This window comes from Pogona vitticeps, chromosome 3 (assembly GCF_051106095.1).
Source record: "Pogona vitticeps strain Pit_001003342236 chromosome 3, PviZW2.1, whole genome shotgun sequence".
Classification (NCBI taxonomy): Eukaryota; Metazoa; Chordata; class Lepidosauria; order Squamata; family Agamidae; genus Pogona; species Pogona vitticeps.
In genome coordinates this window covers 185,504,171-185,516,484 of record NC_135785.1, presented here as the reverse complement: position 1 = coordinate 185,516,484, position 12,314 = coordinate 185,504,171, and the positions used below count along the sequence as shown (strand labels likewise).

General features: G+C 40.4%; 1 protein-coding gene across 11 annotated transcripts in view; it reads right to left on the bottom strand.

The window, feature by feature from the left end:
* NHS (NHS actin remodeling regulator) overlaps positions 1–12,314 on the bottom strand; it is a 301,101-nt gene that overhangs the window by 30,855 nt on the left and 257,932 nt on the right. For all 11 annotated transcript variants that reach the window (XM_072994330.2, XM_078390407.1, XM_072994331.2 and 8 more), the window contains exons 2-3: positions 6,588–6,740; positions 3,827–3,960 (exon numbers count right to left, since the gene is read on the bottom strand). In XM_072994330.2, coding sequence (XP_072850431.2) covers positions 3,827–3,960; positions 6,588–6,740 — 287 coding nt within the window. The remainder of the gene's footprint in view (positions 1–3,826; positions 3,961–6,587; positions 6,741–12,314) is intronic.

Below are 12,314 nucleotides of genomic sequence, written 5' to 3'. Positions count from 1 at the left end.
AAGCCGGGGATAGTGAAGGGAGTGATGCATCGGATCCATACAGGGGATGCACCCCCGCAGGCAGTATCCCCATACCGAGTAACGGGACCCTATAGGGACAAGGTGCGGAAGGAGCTGGACGAAATGCTGAGGGAGAACATAATCGTCCCCTCTTCTAGTCCTTGGTCCTCTCCGATAGTCCTTGTGGACAAGCCTGATGGGAGCATTAGGTTTTGTGTTGACTACAGGAAATTAAACCGTGTAACCACTCCTGATGCCTACCCAATGCCCAGGCTAGACAACCTGATTGAAACCATAGGGGGTTGTCGGTTCATCTCATCATTGGACCTGGTAAAGGGATATTGGCAATTAAGAATTGATCCCAGGGATCAAGAAAAAACTGCCTTTTGCAGCCCTTTTGGTCTCTATGAATTTCGAGTCCTGAGCTTTGGTCTCAGAAATGCACCAGCCACATTCCAAAGGCTGATGGACCAGACCTTGGCAGGGCTCAGTGACTTTACAGTGGCCTACATTGATGACATAGGGATCTTCAGTAATACCTGGGAAGATCACCTGATACACCTGGAGTTAGTGCTGCAGAGGTTAAGTGCAGCAGGGCTAACCGTAAAGGCCAGCAAGTGTCAGCTGGGTAGCCCAGAAATAAAATACTTGGGTCACATGATAGGGGGAGGAATGATAAAACCCCTGGAGGCCAAAATAGAAGCTGTTCGTGATTGGCCTAGACCCAACACCAAGAAAAAAGTCAAATCATTTCTTGGGTTGGTGGGCTACTACAGAAAGTTCATCCCGAGGTTTAGCGAGATTGCGGCTCCGCTGACCGATCTGACGAGGAAGAAGGCTGATGACCGCATCCCGTGGACCAGCGACTGTGAGGCGGCGTTCCAGAGGTTGAAGGAGGCGTTAATCAACTATCCTGTCCTGCGTGCTCCAGACTTCGACCGGGAGTTCATCATCTACACCGATGCGTCTAACAGCGGGGTAGGAGCAGTTCTGTGCCAGGAGGATGAGAATGGTGACCAGCATCCAGTGTCCTACCTGAGTAGGAAACTTCAAAAAGGTGAGAGACATTTGGCAACCGTGGAGAAGGAGTGTTTGGCCATAGTCTACGCGATCCAGAAGGCCAAGCCTTACATCTGGGGAAGACATTTTATTCTGTGTACTGACCATTCACCATTGCAATGGTTAAAGACAATGAAAACCCACAATAGCAAACTTATGAGGTGGGCTTTAAACCTACAGGACTATGACTTTGAAGTGAAGGTGGTCAGAGGGTCAGTGAACTGGGTTGCTGACGCCTTATCAAGAAGACCTGAAGAATGAAGACGGCGAAAGAACATGGACTATGTGTATATAATGTTGACAAAAAGTAAAATGTACCTGTCTTTTTTCTGAATTTGGTTGTATGAATAAAGGTAAATTGATGTAATGTATATGGTAAATGTTTAAATGCATATTTGCTATGGTTAACTTTGGATGTAAGTATTATTTGGTATGTATTACTGTTGTTGTGTATTTTATACAGGTTGTTTTTTGGTGAAAAGCACTTTTAGCTTTCCCCCTACAAAACAACTTATAAAGAGGGGAGGTGTTACATAACAGCACTGATGTTACCTGTCTGTCATGGGTTTGGAGGGAAAGTTCCATCCTATGGGGAGTGGAAGGCGGGACATCAGGAGGAGGGGCTGTACTGTATAAATATGTGATGCCTGGGTGGTGAGAAGGAGATGCTGAGACAGACACTGTGAGACACTGGGTTGGGACGAAGCAGCAGCTGGGGAAGAAGAAGCTGTTGTGGGAGTCTGGGTGTCTGACAGGGTACTACTGTGTGTCAGAGTACCAGCCTGAAAGGTTCAGGGGTCTGTTGGTTAGCCAGAACTGATGGGTTCAGGGTCTGTGCTTTAAGTTAAAGGTTCTAGGTGAACCAAACTGTATGCTTGTGTGTGTGAGAATAAGCCACGTTACTTTATTTTATTCACCTGATTGTTTTATTTACCCTGTTTGTATTTAAAATAAACCTTATTCTTTTATTGTTTAAAAATCCATCCCTGGTCTGTGTGACTTATTATAGGGAATGGTTGGTGGCAGCTTAGTAACTGTGTGATAGATCCCAGTAGGTCTGGGTTTGTCACATGCCCTTCTCACTTTCAATAGGTACATATTTCTCCCTGGCAGATCATTGCCACAGCTGCAGACAACCTGAGGAGAGCTAAAAGGCATACAACGATATTGGATAATAAAGAGAGAAGGCTGTAATAAGTTGACAACATCTACATGTTCCAGCGATGCAATTCCTTCTGAGTTTGTATTTACCCACCAATGATAATTCACAAGCCAAAGCAAAAAAATCTGCAAAGGATGGAAGGTGACAAGGGTTCAATTTTTGGGTGGGTGGGTGGGTGGGGACATACTTTGGCACTTAAGAATCTGTTTCTAACAATGTGCTATCTGATCATCTAATATGATTCCATATTTTCTCCTTCAGGAAAGTGATGGAAGTATTCTCATATATGAACCACTTTCTTCTACGGGGCACAATCAGCCAGACAGAAATACAGTGGTGCTCCGCTATATGCTTATCCCGCATGACGTCGAAATCGCTTAACGATGACATTTTTGCGATCGCTATTGTGATTGCAAAATGATGGTTCCTATGGGGGAATCCGCATTACATTGATTAGGAGCCTGCTTCGCAAACTGTTTGTTTGCTATACAATGTTTTTTTCTGGCTCTGCAACATGGATTCCCTCTGCAAAATGGCTTCCCTTCCTTCTCAAATTGGCTGCTTTCCAGAGGGAAGCTTCGCATTACAGCAATTTTGAACAACTGATTGGCGGTTCTCTATGGGCAATCTTCGCTGGATGATGAGGTATTTCCCCCATTGGAACGCATTCCAATGGGTTTTTTTTTGCTTGACGACAATATTGCCTAACAGCGATTTTCCTGGAACGGATTATCGTCATCAAGCGGGGCACCACTGTAGTAAGATCACAGAGATGGTGAGATCAAACATTAAGATTTTTTATTGCCTATATTTAACTCTTATATTTTTAAAGGAAGCTCCAATATATGATGGTTAAAGGTATGTCTGTGTCTCATATGCCTCTCTATAACTTGAACCCTTAATATAAGCTATGCTGTAACTCTAATTGAAACCTGCACCATTTTTATTGTCACTTAAAGGAACAAACCTAATTGTAGAACCTAACATTGGCCAAAATCCTGTTGCTTAACATAGCAAATCACACTAGAGCACAGCCGCTGCATCAAAGGGATTTGGTGAATCAATTTCGCCCATAAACCCCATTGATTTGAATGGGCCTACTACACCTTTGACTTAATTTAGCATAGTAAGTTGCAATTACAGTAGCCCCATTTGAGTGAATGGGATTTACAAAGGAGTTGACTCACTACATTCCTACTGATTCAATGGGCCTACCCTACTACAATTTATTATCCTAACCAACAGGATTTGTCTCCTTCATACATCTGTGTTTTGGAACTTATAGTGTGACTAAATAGCAACACAAATGTAAGAAATGGGTGGTATGGTTAAGCAACGTTATGGCAGAAAAGAGAGAAAATAATGAGCATAAATTGTCATTGTAACAGTAACCAATTGATAATTGAATCTAGATTTTAAGAGTTGTCTGTGTAACTTTAATAGCAGCCTGAAAGAAGTTTGGCAGGTGTTGTTTCTTTAGGCACTACCTGGCAAATCTCTTCCTGACACAAGACAATTGAAGGCGAATATAGTCTGTCTGGATCAAGAGGTGTCCACTCTTTCTCAGTAGCAGTTCAGAAATACCTTTAAGAGACCAGAACTTACTTTGAGTAACGGACGATCCTTCGTCTCTTTGTGCTTCTGATTGTAGGTCACAGGAAAAGAGGGAAATGGTGGAGCCACCACAGTGATTTGGCTCAGGACTTTAGACTCTCGACTGTCACCTCGGTTTCGTTGGTCTGTTTGCACAAACAAGAAAACTGTTCAGACTGGTGTGTATGTAAAATGGCCTCCTCACAGAAAAGCCTACACATTGATTCAGATGCAATTCATGGTAAGTATGTCCATAGTTATGACCTCAGGTATATCCTTAGTATGAAATTAGCAACGCAGAGAGAAATCTCACCTGGCAGCATCTTTATCTCAATAGCCACCAGCAAGGCAGGTCAGAATTATTGGTCCCTTAGTACCAATGTAATGGGCACTGAGTGGAGGACCTTCGACCATCTTGATATTTTAGATTCCCATTTTCACAACCTCTTACCAGTAGCTACCTGACTGAGGACTTTGGAGAGATGATGTCTGGAAAATCTGGACTGCCAGTACTAGTAGCACCTAGAGAATTCATAGCAGAAGCTTAGAAGCCTGATTTCGCACTCAGCTACTAAGCTCCTATATCACCTTACCTCTCAATTGGTTTGGGACTAGGTTAGATTTGGCTTGTTGAGGATACAACTGGGGAGGGAGGGGTTGATTGGGGTTGATCTTAGCTTGGAAGGCTTGGCATGTGACTGTTAACCATATGCATAAATGTCTGTAATAAATAAATAAATAAAAGGAATGCAAGAATGAGAGAGGCTCTCTTTTGCGTCTTTGGTCTTTAGTCTAAATGCAAAAGGTCCATCCCTAACTAGACCTTCCTGCTGATCTTGCCAAGCTCTGCAGGACGTCTGAGCCAAATGAGAACATGGAGGGTGGAGAGCTCTCCAGGTCTTCAGGCTGAATGCCTGAATAGGGCCTTTGATGCACTCAAGAGATAGCAAACCGTTTTTTAAATGAAACAAACATATAAGGGAGGGGAGGAAGAATGATCATAGGATTTTAATTTTGATCCATATTGCCTACAGTGATGGTATTATACTTAAATAATGTGATAAGGAAACTGTAAGGTCTAAGGTTTTTTTTAAAATGATGGTATATCTGCTCAAGTTGTCGCTTGACCACAAGATGGCAGAAGAAGGATACTGCAAGCACCCCATACTCAAAACACTCTGATTTTATTTTTTAAGACAACTGTCCTCTTATTTATATTTATTATTCTTTGTGGTGCTATTAAGACAAACCTCACCCACAATTTGCAGTTGAATTATTTATCATATTATTTTTAGCATCTATACAACATCACCATTCTGATCTGTTGTTACATACTCTAAATTGTTACAAAATTAGAAGATAATTTATCTCAAACTGTTGTATCTGAGGGACACTTTTTCCCTGGTGCAAGTAGAAAATTCTTATGTTTTTCTTCAAGTCAATAATGTATTATAAGTTACTCCTTTCATGGTTTCCTTCTCCAATTTCATATAACACCTGGTGTAATTTTTGACTGGAAGGAATTTCGTTTTCACTAGACATTCATTCAAAGCTGCTGGAAGACTATTTGTATTTTCCAAGCACAAGTAGTTTTAAAAATTACCTGCCTAATGATGCACTGGCTAGTTCATGTGCCATTTTCACTACAGAAATGTGTTTCTAGTTGAAGAGAGATTCCGCCCCCCCCCCCAAATTGTGGGTCAAAAGTAGCACAGGGAGAGTAGTAATGGAAAGCCAGTCAGAGCAAAAAGTCTTAAGGATGCCCATATCCTTCTTCTTAGTTTGTAGCCTCCACGTCATTTGAAAGACAAGCAAATGCTAGAGACAAATTCATTCATGTGTTCTTTGCAGAGTCTTCAAAAGTACTTAGTTGAATGATAATCTCTAGTAACCCCTAGACTGGGGAATCTCTGGAACTGTCCAAAGACACACATTTCCTAAGCACTAATACTTCTGCTGTCTGTTTGCCAAACCGAAATGAAGAGAGAAAGAGGCAAACCTAATCAAAGACAGATCAGTGAAGACGGAACTTAAAAGTGACATTCTGGAAGAGAATAAGCTCTTTGCTAACTACTTCAGTAGAGTCTTTGTGACACTGCGGTTAGTGTTGGACTGGGCCTAGGGAGATCCAGTTCTAGTTCCCACTGAGCCATGAAAGTCCTTGAATGACCTTTTGCCAGTCACTCACCTCTAGCATTGTAATGGTGAATTTGAAAGAGCAGGTGCTCATCATGATAATGCCCCATAGCCATCTGCAGAAGGAGACTTAAAAATGCAGACAACTGGATAAATCCACATCTACAATTCAGAAGCAGCTTTTAATAAAGGCAATGCCTTTTAGAAGACAGGAGGGCCTGGTGTGCTCTGGTCCATGGGGTCACGAAGAGTCGGACACGACTTAAGGACTAAACAACAACAAAATGCCTTTTTATTGTCCACTCAGGACCAAACCACCCTCCCCTACTTTGCATTACTTCAGAGCCAGCTTCCCTGCCTTTGAGAAGATCTGCTTCTCTTCCAGCTACTGTGAGGATTGGGGCTGAACTAAAAAGAAACAGGGAAGCCGCATCTATATGTGTAGTCTGGGTTACTCAAATGTCCAGGGGCTTCAATGTGGCAAGCCTCTGCTCCATTGCACCACTACAGACTTCACAGGGTCCTCGTGAGTATAAAGCAGACTGCAGACCCCTGTGTACTACACAAAGGGAGATTAATGGAAAGATGGGATTAAGACATGGATAGCTAGACAGACAGATGCACAGAAACATATTACCTCTTCTCAAGGCTCGCAAGTTTTGCTTTGCATGGTGATGCAGCTCCTCCACACAAGCTGGCCTGGTGGAAGGAAGGAAAATGTTTCTTTGCTGATGCCAAGGTGCACGGAAATAGACACTCAGTTTACTTTCTGCATCCAGGTTCGAGACAGCTGTAGAATCAAAGAAAAAAAGAAAATTACTATGTCTCATTTAAGGAATTCAGTAGAGCCTGCAAAAATGCAGTTCAAAGAACAATGTAAGTTGCAAATTACTAAGACGTAATATATAGTATGAAAGCATACAATAATTTGAAGCTAGGAAAGTGATTTTGGGATGTGACATAAGTCCGTAAACATCTGAAACACAAGAGTCCCTAAATCCATCACTGTCGTTTCAGGAATGGATTAAACAATATTATTATTTATTTATTTAAATTAGTTTTACCCCACCTTTCTCCTTAAAAAGGACCCAAGGCAGCTTACATCATTAAAAGACAACATTTAACCTATCAATAGTGAATATACAAATACAATATCTTCTGCTAGTAGTTAGATATTGGGATAACAGATATTCAGATAATATGAATTTATTAAGTGATGAAGGATTAACTAAACCCTTTTATTCACAAAAGGATCTAATTTCATGGAAATAAGCCCATTAAAACATTCTGAGCATGTTGTCTGTACAGAAACTAGCCACATAATAGTTTTACCATACAATACTGTAAAATAGCCACCTATTTATTCATATGTTATTATAGTCATTGACAGAAGCACAGTATGTCTTGCCATTTTGCCTAGAACATCAGGAAGCCACCAGAAAATGCAGTAACACGGTCACAATATGTTTCAACAATGTGATAACACTCACACAATAAATGACAAACTACTGAAATTATTCATAATTCACTGATAAGGTATGACATTTGCCAATCCAATTGGTAACTTCTCTAATCCATAAGTGAACTCAAAAGTACATTTGCATTAGAAGTAGAGGACATTCATGGTGGCATGGATGTAAATAGAAAAAAAATCAGTTTCTCTGAACTTTACAGAAATACAACTGAAGACTCACTATTTGCCTCAGTGAGTAACCAGATTTCATCCCTTTTCTATAACGTCTTGCTAAACGCTGATACTGAGCAGGGCAAATTGGGAAATATCCATAAAATAAAAACAATTTAAGCTGCCTTAAAAGATTCTGTACCCAAAAGATGAAGAACTCTGATTTTTTTTTTAAAAAACTCCTTTGATTAGTTATTATTGTCTTGGGTCACAGTTATAATCATTACCTTCTAATTACACACATTAACATCCCCTCAACACTTCACAGGATACATAGTACTGAGAAAATACGGCAAAAGCCACAAAGGGTTATAGTATGGTAAGAAGAGACATGGCAGGATACAGAAGCTGGAGAATAAGGCATACTGGATGCTCTAACATGACAGACCCTAGCCAACATCGCTGGTGATGTTGTCCAGTCCCACATCTATCCCTCCTTCATGCCACTGGAAACAGGCGTATTTACTGGGTAGCATTATTCTGGTTTATGACACCGACCTACCCAACGCTTAATACCTATTAACTTCTGGCACTGGGTAATCTAGGTTAAGGCAGAGGATGGAAAGTTACTTTTTGGACAATTGCAGAATCCTGCAGATGGCATGGCAATGGTCAATGCTGGCTTCAGCAGCTGCAAAATGTGAAGCACAAAGCATAGAGAAAACTAGCATTCTTTTGAGTCCAAGGACACAGTTCAGGAATATGAATGCAAGTTTTTGGTCTTACTAAGGTGCAGAATGCTATGATCTTATCATACGGCCAGGGAGGGTATAGAATTGAAGAAAGCATGTCTGAAAGGCATAGCAAGACTTATTAAAGTTTTGACCCTATCAGGTGAGCATCATTTTGGCTTTAATCTCAATGAGTTAGATATCTGGCTTCAAAGAACCAAAGGTTGGGAGTTCAATTCCGCATTGCCTCTGTGTGGCCTTGGGCAAGTTCCACAGAATGCCCTCAGAAGAAGGAATGGTAAACCACTTCTGAGTACTCTCTACTTAGAAAACTCTGAAAAGGGTTACCGCAAGTCAGAATTGACTTGTCAAGATGCAGTCATTATTATGCAGCAAATTGGACCAGCACCATGCCTGTAGTGCAGCTTTCTCTAGAGCTTATCCAAATTACTTTTTTTGGAGTATAGGTCCAAGAATCCTGTAGCCATAAGGGCCACTGGCTATGGTTAAAAACGGGGGGAAAATCATTAAATTCTTGTTGATCTAGATCCTGTAAGATTCCTTATTTTCAGTAGAGAGCAAGACCAAGAGTTTCAAGGTCTCTGAAATTTATGTAAAATGTCTCTAGTCTCTTCCTTTGAGAAACAAAGCACAAATGACAAACTGATTATTATGAAAGATACCAACGACCAACGTTCCCTCTAATGTTCAGCCCTGCTGGGCGGGGCTCTGTCCCTCTTGCATGTAACTCTGCTCCCCTGTGTGACCCCACCTCCCCGCATGGGATGGTACTATGACCACAAGCAAAGGGGCTTGAAATGCTCTTTGTGGGTGTGTGGTGCATAGAGGGGGCAGGAAAAGGTGCATAGAAGGGGCAGAGTTGCATACACATAAAGCCATGCACCTTAAGAGGGAATGTTGCCAATGACCCATTTAGTGTTTGAAATTCACAAATAAAGTCACAATCAGCATGATTTTCAGCAATTTACAAAGTCAATGCAAAATTACAATTTTGAACAATCAGCCTAATTTTTGGCAATTTGCACAATCAATGCAAAACTATACTATTTTGCACAAAACCAGGCAATTTTATGCAGAAATGACCAAATGCACACAAAAATTGGCTGAAAATTCAATTCTCACCACTATGAAAAGCCCAATTCCTCACTAATGAGTAACAGAATGCTGGCCTTTACGTGTGATAAGACATCCCCTAACTCTAGACCACTTATGTGAATCAATACCTCCAAAGGCATGTGGGAATCATTACTTTGAAGGTGATCTCTGTGTTAAAATCTTGAATCCTAGCAGGAGGAACCTCTGGCCTATGTAGCACAATTCCAACAGTCTCTTGCCAGTAGCCATACTGGATGGGGTATATGAGAGATGTAGGCCAAAACTTCTAGAAGGCAAAGTAATCATTGATTATTTCAAAACTCTATGTTTTCTCTATATTGTTTCAAGCTTCCATCATATATTTCAATTTTCTTTGCTATAGCTACTGTCTGTTGTATTAATTCTTCCATAATTTCAACAATTAATTTCCTTTCTAAGTCATATATTTTGCACTGATGTTAGATGTAGCTAACTGTGGATAACTGACAAGGTTATGATGATGATGATGATGTTTTTTAATACTGTATCTGAGCTGTATATGGATGCTGGAAGGTAGTATGGCTTAGCTCAGTCAGGCGTGTTTGTTCTAATAATAACAACACAAAGGCCAGCAAGAAAGATTTCTGCTCTATTTATTTTGACAGATCCAAGGAGTTTTCCCCGACAGCTCTGTCTGCTTTTCTAGACTCTCACATTTTCTATCACCCCTCCTTTTTAGTTTCTCAACCTTTCATTACTAAATATTTTTTTTAAAAAAATCTCCATCCAGTGTTCAAGTGAACAGATCTTCTGAAACAATAAAATGGAGAACTATATTATTTGAGGAGATGCCTAAATGGATCCATGGAAGGATTACAGTATAATCCAATATGAGTGAAGACATAAAAGCTCTATTGGGGCAGTTAAAAATGTGTAGAATATTCATGTGAGCAGGGCAATGTTCTAGGCTTATTCTTCTCCATCTCTGGCTTTGTTGCCCTTCTACACATGGCGGCACTGAAGCTGCAGGAGGAGACCACCACTATTTATGGAAACTTTCCATGTGAGTCAGTATGTTGATTTTCTATTCCTCAAAGTTTCTACTATAATTCACACTGGAATCAGGTTAAAGGGCTAGCTCAGCCAAAAAGAGAAACAGCACCCAGTTCCATATTGATGTTAGATGTAGCTAACTATGGATAACTGACAAGGCACTGGGGTATATTTTGGTTTCATTCTTGGCACCCTGTCAATTAGCCGCAGCAGATTATGCATAAATACAGTACCAAGATTATGGTTTCCCATTACGTGACTGGTGAGCCCTCAGATCATAGGCTCCTCTCTCCCCTTCCTTTTGCACAGAACTCCCCTCCCTCTTCCTTTCTGTGTTAACTGGGGGAAATAGTATCTGCAAAAAATATATGTTAGGATTATTTAGTATATTCACTGGCATAGAATACAGTAGTTGTTTAGTGCTGGGCTTGTGGCTACTTTATTGTGACTACTCTTTAAATTGGTAATTAGGCAAAAAAGAATATGCTTACTTGTTCTGAAATCCATTCAGAGCTGGCATCAAAGTAAATGACTAAGTCTCTAGATACAAATCTATTACATATTCACCTCCAGTGGGAACTAGTGTCTCTGATTTTATCTGCTCCAGGTTGTAATCCAGACTTTCCAGGTGCTGCTCCTGTCCCCTGAATAATTTCAGCACCTTGGCTAGCTCCCTGAAACTGTAGACTTAAGCCTGAAGCAAAATCAGTTCCCCATGAAACTGGAGTCAACACCCTGCACTGTTTAAAGCAAAGGACAGAAACAGCAAAAACTAAACTTTGAAGAAGTAGTAAGAAAGGAAACTTGAGAGTAGTAATCTAGATATCACCAAGTGCTTAGTTAGAAAATGCAACAGGGCAGAAGACCTTTGCCAAAATTCAAACACACTCAAAAGTATGTATTGCTGATCTGATTTTAATAAATCAAGGAGTCAAACAGAAATATATCCCTTGCTGACTAATCTTTTGCTCAAAGATATTATTTCAAGGCTGTCTGGCCTAAACATCTTGCTTCCTTCAATGGATTCCTGTAAGATTTATCTTCTTTAATACTCGGAGAACATGTTCTTCTATTTTTCACGCTTATTCATTTAGCCACTGTTCACCAAGTGGTAAATATTGTAAAGGGAAATCTAAAGCAAGAAGAAGAAGAAATACAGAAGGGAGGGCCAGACTCCTTTTCCATTTCCTCATTCTTTTGCAAGCCAGAGCATGAGAAAGGTGTGGCTGTGTTGAAGCACTGGGTGGATCTTTCCCACCTGGTGATTTGTCATGAAACCTGGCTTTGTTCTTCTTCCCATGTTCTTCCACATGGGGAATGCTGCCTGACAATGACAGGTTTTGTTCCTCCTCTTTTTTCCATAAATGTTTTAAAATAACGCAATTATAACCATTGAAAGAAACACCATGAACTCTGATGATCCACAATAAGTAACCAACAGGCCAGTGCCATGAATGGAATTATTTAGGAACCCAATCTATAGATGACAATTCTTGGAAGATCCATATAGACACGACTTTCAGCTTCTAAAGCTCTTCTGTAAAACCTGATCACACAGAAGTCTGTTTTCTAACCAACTCCACTTTATACTTGTTTCAAAGTAATATAGTAGGTCAGATTTTAAATAGGGCAGAGTTTTAGGGTTGGGATGATTCTCATACTGATAACCAGGAATCTCTATAGAATGGATTTCTGAAAAGTTATTAGTAGTGGTACATGATTTGTGCAGATATTGGACTTCTTTCCACTGTGCCCCACACCCGTAAGTTTATAATTTATTCTGTTTAAAATAGATTTTTTTTCAGAAAGTTCTCTTTCTAAAGTGCTCTAAACTTTCTAAATGATTCCTCAAGTTACAGAA